This window comes from Garra rufa, chromosome 15 (genome assembly GCF_049309525.1).
Source record: "Garra rufa chromosome 15, GarRuf1.0, whole genome shotgun sequence".
Lineage (NCBI taxonomy): Eukaryota > Metazoa > Chordata > Actinopteri > Cypriniformes > Cyprinidae > Garra > Garra rufa.
The window spans coordinates 23,697,256-23,715,295 of NC_133375.1; the positions used below are offsets into that span (position 1 = coordinate 23,697,256).

Sequence of the window (18,040 nt, forward strand, 5' to 3'; positions counted from 1 at the left end):
TCCGCAATCTCTGACGAAATCGGTCGGGTTTTCTCTCTATTAGAGCCGCTCTGAACTTAGTATTTGAACGCATGCTTGGACGCTCTGAACTTAGTATTTGAACGCATGCTTGGACGCTCTGAACTTAGTATTTGAACGCATGCTTGGACTGAAGTTTACAGGGGTTCACCAGTTTAAGAAAGGTCTGAGCGTAAAAATCTGCTTCTTTTCACTTTTAAGGTATTGTTTTCATTATAATCTACTGATTCAAATAAGTAATCAATAATAATTATAGCCTACCACTGCGCGCCTAGCCTGACATGCTTTCGCGTAAGAATGAACAGGCAGCATGGACGCATCAGGCAAAATCGTCAAATATATTTCAAAAGAAGCCGGCGCCACGGTCCTGACCACATCACTGTCTTTACTGGGTGTTTTTAGGGAATATTTCAATTTATTAACATGCGACTGAATTAGCTATTCATGTGTTGGACTGTCATGATTTTGGCTAATGCAGGACACTTCTGAATGATGCGCATCAGAGACGTGGGTAAACGCAAAGCGACCAATGCACTACACCGCTGCATTACCGTGCTCAATAGCATTAGCACAGGCATAACTCCCTTCAAACTTTATATGGAATGTCAACGTTTCTGTCACCAAAAACTTAGAACAGGCAAACACACACGCACACAAATGAAATCGTCTCTGCCTGATGAAAAACATATTTAAAACACGTTCAAGTTTTAGAAAATGTAGTTAATATTTGCATCATTATTGATTTATCTCATCCACCCGCGACCCACCCGCAAATAATCAGAATGCATTTTTTTATTACCCGACCCACCCGACCCGCGGATTATCCGCAGCGCCCGCGGATATAACCGCCATCCGCGCATCACTAGTAGGTGACTTTGTTTCTTCAGCAGAACACAAACAAAGATTTTTAACTCAAAGAGGTGCAGTCTGTCAGTCATATAATGGGAGTAGATGGGCACCAGACCTTTAAAAGTAAAACAAAATATGCACAGACAAATCCAAATTACACCCTGCGGCTTGTGACGATACATTGATGTCCTAAGACACGAAACGATCAGTTTTTGCGAGAAACTGAACAGTATTTATATCGTTTTTTACCTTTGATACACAGCCACGTCCATCTGTCATGAGCACGAGTTTAGCATCCGGCTCGTGACATGTGAACGCGCTCTGGCGTAGTATACGCAAATGCCGGAAACAATCTGTTGCATGTATACAACACTCATTGTTTACACAGAGCACAGAGATTGTGGGTATAGCGGCTATTCAAAATGGTAATTACTTGCGCTTATCCTGATTGTTTAAACCAATTTAAAGCTAAAAGATTACGTTTGCTTGCGCAAACTCATCCGGGACTCTTCACCGATTTCCCCTTCCGGTGTTTGCGTATTCTACGCCAGAGCGCGTGCACATGTAACGAGCCGGATGCTAAACTCGTGCTCAGGACAGATGGACGTGGCTGTGTATCAAAGGTAAAAAATTATATAAATACTGTTCAGTTTCTCGCAAAAACGATCGTTTCGTGTTTTAGGACATTATTGTATCGTCACAAGCCGCAGCGTGTAATTTGGATTTGTCTGTGCATGTTTTGTTTTATTTTTACAGGTTTGGTGCCATCCACTCTCATTATATGACTGACAGACTGCACCTCTTTGAGTTAAAAATCTTTGTTTGTGTTCTGCTGAAGAAACAAAGTCACCTACATCCTGGATGCCCTGGGGGTAAACAGATAAACATCAAATTTTCATTTTTGGGTGAACTATCCCTTTAATCTCTGTTCACACCTGAGGCTATATAACAACTTTGTATGATAAACCATATGACAGAAATCAAACAGGTATTCAAAATAAATTAAAATGGTTTACTGTGCATTAAATGCCATTTGATGATGGCAACTCTGAGCTGAAACCTAATGATTCTTGTGTTTTTGTCTTAATTTCAACACTTCAGACTCATGGTGTGAGATGCCGAAAAACAGTAACATTCAAAGACTTACATAAGCGAACAATTAAAACATCACACACACACACACACACACACACACACACACACACACACACACACACACACACACACACACACACACACACACACACACACAGAATAAAATAAATCAGCAAGCTGATACATTATGGAAATAATCAACTGATAAATTACCAAAAAAGCATGTCAATATTAATTAGGACATAATATATTGTGGCAAAAAAGTTACAAAATGAAACTACATAAAAATGTTTAAAGGCAGTTTTTGTTAAACAGGTTATGTTGAACCAAAACATCTAAATTTTATTACATATGTCACATTGCCCATTCAAACATTCTAAATGATGAAAACAATAAAACCAATTTAAAAACTGACAGGAGACACACTTTTCAAAACAAATGGTTTAGGAGAATGACTTAAATAAGTGGAAAAAAAATCTAAATAAATAAAAAATACACCACCAGTCAAACGTTTTTGAACAGTAAGATTTCTAATGTTTTTAAAGGCGTCTCTTTTGCTCACCAAGCCTGCATTTGTTTGATCCAAAGTACAGCAAAAACAATAAAATCTGAAATATTTTTTATTATTTAAAACAACTGTTTTCCAATTTAATATATTTTAAAATATGATTTATTCCTGTGATTTCAATGCTGATTTTTTTTAGCATCATTACTCGTCACGTGATCCTTCAATTTTTTTTTTTTAGGTTTCTTTGATGAATATAAAGTTCAGAAGAACAGCATTTATCTAAATTTCTAAAAGATTTAGAAATCTTTTGTAACATTATAAATGTCCTTACCATCACTTTTGATCAATTTAAGGCATTCTTGCCAAATACAAGTATTGATTTCTATAATTTCTTTAAAAAAATTATACTGACTCCAAGGTTTGGAATGGTATAATGTATAATGTAACAAAAGCTTTATATGTCAGATAAATGCTGATATTTGGATCTTTCTATTCATCAAATAATCCTGACAAAAATGTACTCAACTGTTTAAAAATTGATAATAAAATGTTAGAATATTAGAATTATTTCTGAAGGATCATGTGACACTGAAGACTGGAGTAATGATGCTGAAAATGTAGCTTTGATCACAGGAATAAATTACATTAAAAAATATATTCAAATAGAAAAGTTATTTTCAATGGTAAAAATATTTCACTGTAAATGTTTTTTTGTTGCTGTACTTTGGATGCAGGCTTGGTGTGCAGACAAGACTTATTTAAAAACATTAAAAATCTTACTGTTCAAAAACTTTGGACTGGTAGTGTAGGTGTTTGTGAATATAGTAGCAAAAGTAATACAAAAATTCAAAATGAATTTTTGCTACGAAAAGAACAGGAATGGCAAGCAAAGTGTCTCAGCTGGCAAAAGCTATGAGAAGAGTGATGGTTTAAAAAGTTTCAAAAAACACAATATTTTACTCTCAGGAAATTGTAGGGAAAAGTAAATAAGCAATGAAGGCACATTTCCTTCAACATTTTATATATGCAATATAACAACTACCAAGCGTCAATACTGCCATTTAGTGGCCTCTTCTCAAACCTTTAGAAAAGTCTCAGAATTAGATGATTGCAAAGATTAATTTACATGACTATTCTTATACTCTAAGAGGAAATAACAATGATGCACAAATTCAATCAAAATGGAAAGCTTAACTGTGTACTTAACTATAATGTCCCTCCAAACGCAATAAAGGATAGTATATCCAAAAATATCCCAAATGCCTGGCACATGACCATGGACTGAAAGATGTTTCAGAACACTATACCCCAATGCCCTCTCTCCCCAAAGAAAAAAAAAATCCCCAAATAAAAGCAGACACCCTGATTTATCCAAAGTTTATTAAAAGTACAATCTGTAAATGCTGAAACAAGCCAACCCTCAATGTTGATAACCAATTAACAATAGCCAACTAACGCCCTATGGAAAAAAAAAAAAATAACACTCCATTCCAAAACACTTGTGTGGTGTCTCCATTCAAAAGTTTACAAACACAAAACTGAATCCTGACATTTAAATGGCACTGTTCCTGTAATTTCAGACCGCACCTTCCAACACACACACAAACATTCGCAACATAAGAGTCCCAGCAGGTTACCAAAATGTCTGCTTTATTTATTTTTCAGGACGACTCGTTCAGAAAGACTAAAGGGAAAAATTTGCACTAGATTCGGCCTCGCATCCTCCAATTAGGGGGCGGTGTAACAGGGAGTCAACCTTAAACAAAAATAATATGTAATAATAATGATAATAATAATAGAAATACATTAATCAATACGACATGTGGAGTTTAAGTGAGAAAAATCGGTCACTGTGGATACCACCAAAAACTTTTATGCACCAACAGCAGGGAAAGGAAACAGGTCATATTTAAACATGTTTATCAAAGCTTTGCATTATCATAAAATGCTCTAAAATGTTCAATTTTTGAGATTTTTTGCATTTTTTTATTGAAAGATATCAACTTCTTCTTCTTGTTTAAACATAGATTCTTTTATCTCGCTTTTTCTCCTTTCTTTGTTGTGACTGCAAGTGACCATGAGAAAGAATGGGTCCTTGGCTGGGAATTTTTGGTGTAAGTGAATGTGTGTGTTTGTTTGTGTGTGCGCGCACGCAAATCCTCTCCAGGCTGTGGTTGGTTCAGGGTCACAGCGGTTGAGCTGGTAATGTTTCTACTTCGTACTGAGCGGCTGACGCAATGACATCAGGCGTGTGTGTTCGTGAGGTATGATTTGAAAGTGTAAGTGTGTTGGCTGAAGAATGAGTGCGCATAAAAAGGAATGTGTGCCTACAAAATGTTTTGGGAGTGTATAACCTGTGTGTCGTGTTGTATAGTGTGTGTGCGTGTGTGCGTGTGTGTGTGTGTGTGTATGTATGTAAGGCACGGCCAGTCTGTCTCAGTCCCTCAGGTCCACACTGGATCCAAACAGAGCCACCAGCTGCTCCTCATAGTGGGCGATATTTCTCTTCATGATCTCCTTGCAGGGTCCCAGCAAACGCTCGAAGGCTTGTATGTCGATCACTGAAACACAAACATCAGTCATGTGACACTGTTGAAACACACAGCGCACATTTATTTCAATGCACAGACTTAGAGATACTTACCCAAGCATTTGACGTCCCCTATAGCATAGGCTGAGGCAGCACGTGGTTTATTAGTGACGAGAGCAAGTTCTCCGAAATACTGCCCTCTACTGCAGCGAGCGATCTCCACCTCAGCGTTATCCTGTCTGTCTGCTTTTGTCTAAGAGGGGAAAAAAAAGACTTTAGAATTACATTTTGGGGAAAACTAAAAATTAAACTTTCTGGACTACTATCATCAATAAGCAGAACTGCACAAAAAGATGGATGCCAAACATAGTCCCTTCTCAACACTGTTAATTTTGACAGCTAATTTTGATTTTGACTAAAATGGCATTTAGTTTTAGTCATATTTTAGTCATCTAATTTTTTTTTGTTTTAGTCGACTAAATATAAGATTTTAGTTAAAAACAAATGGGTTTAGTTACAGTGTAAAGGAAGTATACATTTCTCTAAAACTCATGTAGGTTTCATATTAAGGTTTTATCATGATAGACAGATTAACTGCTGTGACACACAACATGCCTTTATATTAAAATTAAATGAAACCACAACAAGAACATATGGGCTAATTATAGATTCGTTAGAACAACTCGTTTACCATATTCTTCATTCTTTCATGCAGACATTTATTTATATGAACATTTTTAGATGAATCTTCATTAGGGCTACTAAAGAGACCCTGTCTGTCTTTCTTTTTGTTGCTTGATTAACATCAATGCCACAGACAATAGGAACTAAATATTACAGATGCACCGATTGCAATATTCTTGGCCGATTTTTCAGTAAGTGTGACCTGCCGATTTGCCATTTCTGATTTTATTTTTTTAAGAACTGTAATGAAAGCAAAGGCCTATACAGAAATATTTTAATTAATTTTTTATAATAAAATAAATTTTTAAACATTACAGGATCTTCTTACAACAAAATAAAGTGCTTTGTGCCTTCGAAAAAGGTATAAAATTAGTTCCTGTAACTAACAGTATAGTTATACTAGCAATATCTTTACCTCAATGTATTTTTTTTTTATTTTATAATAAAAGAAAACAACAACAACTGAGTGCACAGGTAAAGTATACTTACTTGCTTTGCTATATTTAGTAAACTGTAACATAACAGCTATTACTGCACTAATTAAATGTGTTACATAAATGACTGATATGTAGTTTATGCAACTTGGCTCTAAGAAATAAAGATGAACTCACAGTCACGCAAGATAATCAGTCAAATCCTGTCATAATAAAGACTTAACTTTTCCATGAATTAAATAATATAAAGCCATGAATAGAGCCATCTAAGCCCTAGCCCGGCCCTGGCCCGAGACGCACAGGCTGTAGCCCTGCCCTTGTCCAACAGCTTATCAAAATTTAGAAGGAGTCCGACCCGAAGCCCATCTTTTTTTCCGCCAAACAGCTTATACTGTTACAGCCATTAAAATAGACCAGATTTGTATGTGGTAGAAAGTTTGTTTGTTCGTTTCGTTTTTTTTTTTTAATCAGTATAATTTAGAGAAATGTTTGGAGTTTTTTTGTTTGTTTTTTAAGTGACATCGATATCCAAGCGGTATGTGGTCCACAGTGAGTTTACTCAATTAAACCTTTATATCAAATCAACACTTGACTAGTCTACAATACAATCCACAGATATGAAACAAACATCAATATATCACAATGTTAGATTTAAAGTTTATTATCACCATCACAGAACAAAGGCATTTCTAATAGAGAGCAGGGCAGGCATTTCTGCAGCGCAAAACCGGAACATGCAAAGTCGCAGTGGCAAAGTAAACGAATAATGAACAAATATATAAAGAATAAATAATAATATAGAAAACTTCAAAAAACACAACTTTACCACGTGGCTGGAAATCTCTATGCGGCGCAGAGTATGTGAGCGGAGTGGAGCAGCAACAATTTCCCGCTCCCGCTTCACTCCTCTCTCACTGATATCAGAAACACCGCTCCGCATCAAAAAAAAATCTTAATGTTTGAAATGTAACAGTCCTGTTCATAAAATATAATAAAATAAAATAACAGGATAGTTTCAAACACTAGTGTGCAATCTTTGTTCCTACCACATGCCAAGCTAATAATTGTCAGCATTAAAAGAGTATAATTGCTGCTTTTTGCAGTGCAAAGTTTGTAATGAAAATAACAATACGTTTTCGTCAGTTATTTTACCTATGGATCGCTGCATTTCTTACAGATTTCTGCTCATTGGAAATCGGATACCATTACATTTGTTTTAATGCATTAGGCCTATTGACAGAGCGATTGCGTGTTTATAAGTGTTGTACCTGTTTAAATCATGCTTTCACCTCAAAATATTCAGTATCTAGAAGGAACAAACTAATTCCTTGTGAACTATAATTTACCGCTCATCCATTGCCGTCATTCACATTCTTCACATTTTTTCTGATTTGAGTGCTCCATCTCTATCAAGCTAGCTAAACATGTTTAACATATGAATTCCTGCTTAATATGCAGCTATATTACGGACTGTTGGCATGAATTGTACTCATGATGGAGCGGTGGTGGAGCGGTCTTGGAGCGAGTGAAAACCAAGACGCTTCGACTTGAAAAAATCCGCTACTCCCTCCATTCAAAACCACACCGCACCACTCCGCGCTCCGCTCACATACTCTGCTAGCGTGAAGTCGGAGTCACGAATGCTAAGATAAACCATCATGTCCTGTTCCAATAAAGACGTAACTTGCCTGAATTAAATACAGCCACTAATGAGCGTCTATATGCTCATCATTCGTCTTGTGAAGTCGCTTCCATTTTGCTATTCACTCACCGGGTTGATGCTCATGAAATGCTCCAGCACCGCATATAACTTAAAAAAAAAAATCACTAAAACACCCCAAATTATATAAAAATCATCATTCCGCTAATAAACATCTTCTAAATAAATATAATTAAGAAATTGAATGCGCTTTGTCAGCACGCATTTCATAATCTATTAACTAATCATTATCTTTTTTTCAAAAAAGTAATTGTGATATATCAGAAATGCAATAAAAATGATGTTTTGTTTGTTATATTTTTAATATTTCAGATTATTACTCAGTAAATTAATATTATCCAGCAAATTATTCTTCACTCTTTAGCCTATAAACAGCTTTATAAACCTAATAAAACTATAGTTTAAAATGAAGTTACATGTCTGCAAAGTTGATATGACTCCTGTGCTTGAAGACAGACATTCTACATTTATTTTGCTTATTTTTATTTTTGAACAAAAACACATTTGTAACAGTGCACTTTTCTTTTTTGCACTTTCAGACCCCTTTATTTACTGGTGTATAAATTAGAGTTTTGATTTGTATGCAAGAGGGAGTAATTGTTATAAATAAATAGGTTTGTTCAGTTCAGTGGTGTTGTAATCATTGTGTCAAAAACAGAAGTATAATAGTAAATAAATATCGGCTATGAATATCGGTTATCGGGCACATAAACATGAAAATTATCGGTATCGGAAATAGAAAATCAATATCGGTCGATCACTAGAAATAACAATGCTTGTACTAAATGCTATTACTTGAGCATTAATGGCAAATTTTTCTTGATAAAGAGAAGCATTTCTGCCTTGTCACCAGTTAATCCAGCGGTAACGTTATTACACTTCGTAACATTCATTCACATATTTGCGCTACGCCACCTCATACAGCGTCTTCACACACAGGTGAAACTTACTAGAGAAGTGTAACATGAATGCACCTGTAAATAAATACAAATTAAATTCACTTTGCACACGCTTTAATTACCTTCAAATGGAACATGTATGCACGCTATTAGTGTGTGAAGACGCTGTCTGCAGTGGCGTAGCGCAAATATGTGAATGAATGAAAGTGTAGTAAAGGTCAACGGATTTCCCCTGCTCAGGGAGTAGAGAGCAATGAACACTGCGCAGGGACCATGCCAATCGGAACACAGTTCATTCACGTAGCTTACTTCTAATGAGCGGGTTCTGAATCAGGTGTGTTAACTAACAGAGACATGCAAAATATGCAGAGCCGGGGCGCGATCTACCACATGTCCAGCCAAGCTAAACAAGCGGGTGGTTCGTGGTTGTTCCCTCACGTTGTATTTTGGCCTTATAAATGTTACAAACTGCGATCTTTGTGTCATCTTCACTCACACCAACGACATGTTTACACGCGACTGTCACTGCGCGCGCGTGGCTGTGACGTAATTGCATGCGCCGCTGGCAATAAAGGGATCAGCTAGGAATGGGCAAGAGGAGAAATTGACCGGCCGGTCACCGATCCGGGCCGATCATGCGAAAAAACGGCAGATTCCGATCCCTAGCCGATCAATCGGTGCATCTCTACTAAATATAGCTGTTGTCCCTTTAAAACCGAATGCACGGACATAATGGACTGAAACACGTCTGATAGCCTCCCAATCATTTACGTTCACCAATTGTGTTTAGGTGAATACTCATCAAAACGAACAATTTCTCCGTTCATGAGATGCTAAAGAGTAACTTAATTGGGTGCTGTGTGAGAGGCGCTCAGAGAACCAGAGCGAATTGAGTTCTCTTTTGCGTTGTCAAATTCATCCATATGTCTGCTCTTCTCTTACTCCCAGATATTGGATTTTTTTTATGCTTTATGAGACGTTCAGCAAATATATGCCAGCTTATGTCCCACAGGATTGATCAATAGACTATGATACCGTTCATATTTACACAATTAAACTCCTTACCATGCAGTAGATTCGTTCCGAATTAATCTCTTCCTAAATCGTCCCTCCCTAACATTTTCATCTTGTTTTTATTTGTTGACGAAAATGTCAGTAGATTACAGTCATAGTTTTTGTCATTCAAAACGAGTTTTCATTACGATACAGTCTCGTTTTTGTCAGTGAAAAAAATTTTAGTAATCTGAATTGTTTTAGTTCACTAAATGTACAGTAGATTTAGTTGGGTAAAATTGAATGGGTTTAGTTACCGTGTAATGCATTTATTCAGCATTATTCTAAAATTACTAAACTCACTGTATAGGTTTGATATTAAGATTTTATTACGATAGACACAGATTTAACTGCTGTGACACGTAACATGCCTTTATATTAAAAGCAAATGAAACCACTTCTCATAAAGAAAAAAGAACATGGTCTTCTTTTCAATGAAATGTGAATGGTTATATAAACTCATTATGCATTCTTTATAACAACTTGTTTATCACATTCTTCATTCTTTTAAGAAGACAAAATTCTTTATATAAATACATTTAGACGAATCTTTATTAGGGCTAATAAGTGATCTCTTAAAGAGATATTATAGACTTATTATAGAGAAATAAGTTTCTCTTTCTTTTGTTGCTTAATTAACATCAATCCCACAGACAAACGCAAATAAATTAGGTTGCTGTCCCTTTTAGACCACGTTCGATATTCTCCCAACTGTTTACATTAACACATAAACAACTGTGTTTGCTTAAATACTCATCTAAACGGACAATTCGACATCATTGTGTGTATTTCTCAGTTCATGCGACACGAAAGAGTACTCATGTGCTTTTTGTTTTTTGCATCGTCAAATTTATCCATATGTCTGCTCTTCACTTACTCCCAGATATTGACATTTTTGACATTTTATGAGGCGTGCAGCAAATGTAAGCTAGCTTAAAAAAAACATTTAATTCATAATGTGAGTTCCCCCCCACTTTTAATTGTTTTACTATTTTAAATTTTGTGCATTTTTTGAATGAAAGATCAAAAAGATAATTTTTTCAATTCAATTTGAGGAGAAACTGTAAATGGCTTTCTCTGCAGTTTACTCTGAAATGAAATGAAAATCTGAAAAGGAACATCTGACCTTTTTTAGCACATTAAAGGAGTTCAAAAGGTATAATTTAGCACAATGAATAAGAAAAAGAAAGATAAAGGAACTCACTTTACTCTTCATCATAATCTTCACATCTCCAGACTCCACAATGTAGAAGCAATCAGCCATATCTCCCTGGTAATAGAACAGCCCATAATAGTAATGATTAATGATACAATAGCATCAGTCAGAGCCCTGATCTTCAGTTCTGCTCTATTATTACAGAGCTATAACTACACCTGCTGCTGTGTGTCTGTTGGTTCTTTCAGGCACAAAGTAGCTGCTCAAGTGTGTGAGAGAGCTAAACAGAGGATAACAAGATTCTCAATAGCACCATCCAATGACTCAAACCAAATGTTTCTTATATGTATAGAGGTAAATGTACTAAGGCTGCGGCAGTAAATCGTGGATCGATTCTGAGATTTTACATGATTCTCTCTGGAAACGATTCTGAGCTTAGTTTTTAACAGCACACTCAAATGCTCACGAAGAAGAGAGCTTGTGTGTTTGGCTGAGTTATGTTATTGCACCTCAGCTCACAATGCTTTCATGAGAAGAGATTAATGTGTAAACAGCCCACTGTGAACACCCTTATAATTCGATTCAACCTTTTCGAACTTTAGGAATGATTATTTTAGGTTCAAGTGTGTGTAAGGAATTGGAAGCAAGCAGAGTGCAGCTATTTCTAAAGCATGCAGTGCCATTTTCTGTTCAAAACTAAGCTCAGAATCGATTCCAAAGAAAATGGCTGGAATTTGAAAAAAAAATCTTAATGCAGAATCATTTCTCAATTCGTGATTCATCGATTTATTTTCCCAGCCCTAAAATGCACAGTAGCATTAGATAACAATATGCACAGTATATGGCATTTTTCTAAATACTTTTAATTACTGGTGATTTTTAGTGAATTTTTCAAAGCAGATTTACAGAAAATCATAATGTTGATATTCATAATAGTCCACATTTAATAGTTTAGGGCTGAGAGATAATTTACGTTTGCAGACAATAAAAACAATCATTCAAATTTCTTCTGAATTTGCTATGTCTATATATAGCTTTATGTGAGTGTACTGTATGAAATAAAAAAGTTATTAATTATTAATTTTGACACAGGTGTTCTAACCGAGTAACAAAAGATGGAGGTTTATCACAATGACTTTGAAAATGTTCCTTTAACATCTGACAACCAGACAGTGGTAATAATACTTTGTTTTAGTTTTGAATAGCACTTGTACTATTTTACCCTTAAAACCTAACAAACTTCTTTTGATAAACTGTTTTGTCTGAAATTTGTGGTCTAAGACTATATTGATGTCTAATGACATTCATACACTTTTTATAATCCACTTTGGGGCAACTGTAAAGTTCACCTGCATAATGATTCGCTCTCCATCCTGAAATGTTTTTACGCCCAGCACATCAACAATCTTCATCCTCTCAGAAATCTATGAGATAGAAAGATGGGGTAAGTATTTCATCCATTTATTAGCGCTCTAATATGTAACAGTTTTTCCTTCAGTGTTAACTGATACACAGAACCACTAAAAACATGTTTGGCAATAGAATGTTTTACAATAATTTTCTCACCTCTAGCGATTTAAGTAGTGGAATAGACTCGATGAAGCATTCATACATCCTTCTCTTCTTCGCATTATTCTTCACTATGAGTCTACGGAACGTTGCCCGATCCTGAAACAGACATACCGTTTGGTCAAGATCTGAAATAATTCTTGTGACACACTAACTTTCAGTCTTCATGTAACCCCTGACCACAAAACCAGTCATAAGGGTACATTAAGTTAAAATTTATACAATAAATACGCTTTCCAGTGATGTATGGTTTGTTGGGATAAGACAATATTTGGTCAAGATACAACTATTTGAAAATCTGGATTCTGAGTGTTCAAAAAAATCAAAATACTGCAAAAATCGCCTTTAAAGTTGTCCAAATTAAGTAATTAAAGCAATGCATATTACTAATCAAAAATTAAGTTTTGATACGTTTACAATAGCATATTTACAAAATATCTTCATGGAACATGATCTTTACTTAATATCCTTGTGATTTTTGGCATAAAAGGAAAACAATCATTTTAACCCATACAATGTATTTTTAACTATTGCTACAAATATACTCATGCTACTTAAGAATGGTTTTGCGGTCCAGGGTCACATGTTGCAAGTACAATGAAGTAGGTGCTCTGTGACTGAAGCTGCAGTCACTTAGTGTTTCAACCACATGTCCACAAGGTGGTGCTGTTACAGAGCACTACATCAACAGGGTTTGCTGTCAGCACACTGGTTCTCTCACACACTCACCAGTCCCCAGAGGGCTCCCTCCACTTTAGCAATAATGGTCGCAGCACGTGGAGTGTTGTACATGAGGGCCAGTTCTCCAAAACTGCCCTTATTATCATACTGACCCACACAGCAGCCTACACCATCCTTCTGTACCACAATATCATACACACCCCTGCAAATACACAGAAACATATTCAGTTAGGGCTGTGGTTGCAGTTATATTGCTGTGATACTACATTTTTATATCCTGACTTTTGACATTTAAGGATATTAAAGAATATCGTTATGGTTTGTGATAAACTATGAACTGGAATTCAAATAAATTTCTACTTGAAACCTCTCTGGGCTGCTATAAAAATTAAAATCACTAATGCATATAACTGAATGGCAATATCAAATAATTGTGGCTGTGCACAATAACCATTCACTACTTTACAGGAGTGAAAAAAGCCCACTTCGAAGAAGGTCATAACCACACATGGTTTTGCAAGGCCAGGTTGCCAGGTGAAGTGTAGCTCCATGCGGTTAAGAGGTGCTTTTAATGTGGACATAGGAAATTATATGACTGATGTAATGGAAGATTAACATAAGTATGGTTAAATTAAAATCCGCAGCTGTTATAAATTCAAAATAATGCAAATGTTGCCAATTTGAAAAACAAGGCAGAACATATAAAACAGTTTATAGAAATACATACCTCTCGATTACATAAAAATTATCCCCATCATCTCCCTGATCAATGACGTGGTCTTGTGGCTGCACAAGAACCTCAAACATGGCGTCCAGCACCTGTGAAAACTGCTCCTGTACCAGAGAGAGACAAGGAATCTGATGAAGGGAATGCGTGTCTGGATCAAACAGTACAATATTTAGCATCCACTGGCAGTGTTGTGGAGTAATTAGTTACATGTAACGGAATTACGTAATTTAATTACAAATAAATGTAACTGTAATCTGTTACAGTTTGCCCACAAGGCTATCTGCAAAATGTTAATTATTTTACCATAATAAGATGAATCATTTAAAATGCATGTTATTTTTTATTTTGTACTGACCTGAATAAAATAGTTTTTTTTTTTAGATTATTTGGTTTTTCAGCATTTTTGTGTATTTCAACCCTTTACAACAATGACTGTATGATTTTGAGATCCATCTTTCTACTGAGGACAACTGAGGGACTCATATGCAACTATTACAGAAGGTTTAAATGCTCACTGATGAAAACACAATGCATTAAGAGCCAGGGGTATAAACTTTTAAACGGAACATTATTCTTATTTTGCCTAAATATCGTTTTTTGTTTTTTGTTTTATTTAGTACTGCCCTTCAGAAGCTACAGAAGATACTCACATGATCCCCAGAAGACAAAATAAATTAAATTTACCCTGATCTTAAAACTCAAAAAGTTTTCACCCCAGACTCTCAACGCATTGTGTTTCCTTCTGGCGCATAAGTGAGCGTTTCAACCTTCTGTAACAGTTGCATATGAGTCCCTCAGTTGTCCTCAGTGTCAAAAGATGGATCTCAAAATCATACAGTCATTGTTTGAAAGGGCTCAAATACACAAAAATGCTGAAAAACCAAAGAATTTGTGGGACCTGAAAGACTTTTCTGAGGAACAGCGGGCAGTTTAACTGTTCAACAGTTAACAAAGGACTCAAGAACAACTATAACTAAACAAAAAAAATAAAAAATACAGCTGTGGATCATTCAGGTAACAACACAGTATTGAGAATCAAGTGTATGTAAACTTTTGAACAGGGTCATTTTTGTAAATTCAACTATTGTTTTCTCCTGTGGACTATATGTAAACATCTTTTATGGGAAATACCTGATTCAGGTTAGTACTAAATAAAAAAAATAACATGCATTTTGTATGATCCCTCTTATTTTGGTAAAATAATTAACATTTTGCATATCTTGCAAGCTGTATGTAAAATTTTGACTTCAACTGAATTTCTTTTTTAAAATTCAAAATTTAAAATCGATTTTAAATTATGGTTAATATTATAAAATTATGATTGTGACCGATCTCAAAGTAAAAAGAGCTGCTAAAGTTGTTTTTTAAAATTAAATTATTATAATCTTAACTCAAGTAAAGTATTTTATTTTTAAAAAAAATAGATGAAAAAAAACATAGATTTAAATTTAGAAAAGTAATCAAAAAGTAATCAAATGTAACTAGTTACATTACTTTAATAAAGTAATTCATATAGTTACACTACTTATTACAATTTTAAATAGGGTAACTTGTAATCTGCAACCCATTACATTTCCAAAGTAACCTTACCAACACTGTCCACTGTAGGGATCTGCAAAGCTATATATTATTTAAAAAATGCAAATTTTTTAGGGTTCACATGAGTGCAGCAGAAGAGAACAGTAGTTTCAACTTTTTTTTATATCTTGACACGGCATCTAAAAAACCTAACACTCAAGGTGCAATATGCTGAATAAAGAAATGGGGAAAAAACAGAACAGCAACACACAATGCTACACACACGCACTAATATTCACATGCATGTGAGCATAGACTAACATTTAAAAAAACAGTGCAGAATGAATACAAGAACAGTCCTTTATGTAACTTATTTCACTAAACTATTGAAAATGTATTACAGAAGAGGGGGAGAATAGCAAATTCTCAAAACAGGCTTAGTTAGCACTATGACTTTAATCATGTTGAAATCTTCTCTCTGCTAAGCTGCATCTTTTAATTCACTCCACTGAAAGCACCACAGCTAATAACATTATATAAACATAAAACCCAAGCCTACATCACTAATTGATTTCCTATTTGCTGTGTGACAAGCCAACCAGGATATAACCTGTAATTAGTTTTAATGTAATATGTAATGACATTAACTTAATATTACCTAACATACAAAGACATTCTTATCTGCAAGTGTTACAAATTCAAAGTAATGCAAATATTTCCATTTTGGAAACTTGATTACAAGCTCTTGTTAGGCTTCAAATACTTCACATAACATTTATGTCCACTGACTGGAGCACAAGTTAGACGCACTGTATGACATCAACAGAAAACGAACAATGCAAATCAGTTCAAGTAACAATGTTAAATAAACAACATGTTCCTCTAACTTGATGAACTGACAATGGCAGGTTAGGTAATGCACGTGTGATCAGTCGCACATGCAAACCAAACCAGACCGACAGGCCTGCACAGAGTCCAGGAGTGATACAACCTGGATGACGTCTGTTTAGAGTTTTACAGCCCCTCATATCTGTGTGTGTGAGTGTGCGTACCTGATCAAGAGCCTTGAACAGCAGAATGTCCTTGCAGGCCTCCTGTAATCTACAACGTTGCTCATCTGTTTTTGGGTGGACAACTCTCGGCTCAGAGTCTTCTTCATCATCATCGGGGTTAAAGGCCTCCGCACACACTATAAAAATTGATTACTATTCACTTGACGAAAGTCATAAAGCCACATGAGGTGAAAAACTGTTCAATGACAGACTCCAAAATTTGATATATACGGTAACCATTTATAAATGGTTATTGAAAAATATTGAAAAATTGAATGATTGAATGATATTGAAAAATTGAATGATTGAATGATATTGAAAAATTGGCTTTTTAGAATAAAAAACAGCTTTAAAAGAAAATAAATGGCAAGCCTATATATAGGGTCGGATGATTAATCAAAACCGAAATTTAGAACCTAAAACATAATTTTCCCATCTCACTTATTATATATATATATATATATATATATATATATATATATATATATATATATATTAGGGCTGCAACGATTCGTCGACGTTGTCGACAAAAATCGATAATAGAAATAGTCGACAATGAATTTCATTGTCGATGTTGTCGCCAGACATGTTTTTTCCGACCGAGTGAGGCATCTCTCTGCCGAGAGTCGCACATAGGCATTAGCTTCTATGCTGAGCGATAACATGCAGAAATGGCGGCGTCCAATGCACTGAATGCAGCAGCTGCGCGTACCAAAACACGCCCGTTTCACACATACTCCGTCTGCAGTGCGTATTTTTTTTTCCACACCCATGTTAACGGATTACAACGTTCACAATGTACGGACTGTAAACGCGTTCTGTGTGAGCGCAAAACGAGTCCGTGCTGATTCTGCACCGCATACGTAACGCACACGGACTGTAGACGCAATGCAGACTGAGTATGTGTGAAACAGGCATAAAGTTTGGGAGCACTTTAGCCTGCTACGGCGAATAAAAAGATTACCTGCATGGTTTGTAAAGCAGTCCTTGCGCATCACGGCAGCACCTCTGTGATGCACGAACATTTAAAGAGAAAGCACGTCGGACAGTTGAATGAAACGGAGTTTGGCTGGCCTCGGTAAGATTTAAATAACATGGAAGCCAGTACGTTGTGTTTTGGATATACATTTTTGTTTACGGTATTATTGCTGCTGATGTGCCTGCCCCTGGTTTACAGGAAGAAAATGTTTACTTGATTTTAATTTATTTTTTCTTATAAAACAAATGTGCCTGTCCTTTAAAAAGATTATAGAGTTTCTTAATTTATGCATTTATGTCTGTACTGACCAAGCACTGTGCCTAAATGGTTTTAGACAGGGCATTTTTATTTACTTTTAGTATGAATTGGCCTATCAGCAGCAAAGTTCAATAAAATATGCATTTTTCATTGAAGTACCCCCTTCTTTCTTGTGTTTACTATCATTTTCCACATAATTAAAGCAATCGCATGCTAAATTTGAGAAAAACTGAATAATTATCCGATTAGTCGACTAATCGTTTCAATAGTCGGTGACTAGTCGACTATTAAAATAGTCGTTAGTTGC

At 35.5% G+C, this 18,040-nt stretch overlaps 1 protein-coding gene across 1 annotated transcript in view; it reads right to left on the bottom strand.

The window, feature by feature from the left end:
- Nucleotides 1-3,833: 3,833 nt before the first annotated feature.
- The window catches only part of prkar2aa (protein kinase, cAMP-dependent, regulatory, type II, alpha A), a 29,394-nt gene continuing 15,187 nt past the window's right edge, over nt 3,834-18,040 (bottom strand). Inside the window, exons 3-10 of the mRNA XM_073819471.1 lie at nt 16,497-16,633; nt 13,924-14,030; nt 13,245-13,398; nt 12,513-12,614; nt 12,296-12,370; nt 10,995-11,060; nt 5,115-5,253; nt 3,834-5,031 (exon numbers count right to left, since the gene is read on the bottom strand). Of these exons, the coding sequence (XP_073675572.1) occupies nt 4,907-5,031; nt 5,115-5,253; nt 10,995-11,060; nt 12,296-12,370; nt 12,513-12,614; nt 13,245-13,398; nt 13,924-14,030; nt 16,497-16,633 (905 nt within the window). The 3' untranslated portion in view covers nt 3,834-4,906. The remainder of the gene's footprint in view (nt 5,032-5,114; nt 5,254-10,994; nt 11,061-12,295; nt 12,371-12,512; nt 12,615-13,244; nt 13,399-13,923; nt 14,031-16,496; nt 16,634-18,040) is intronic.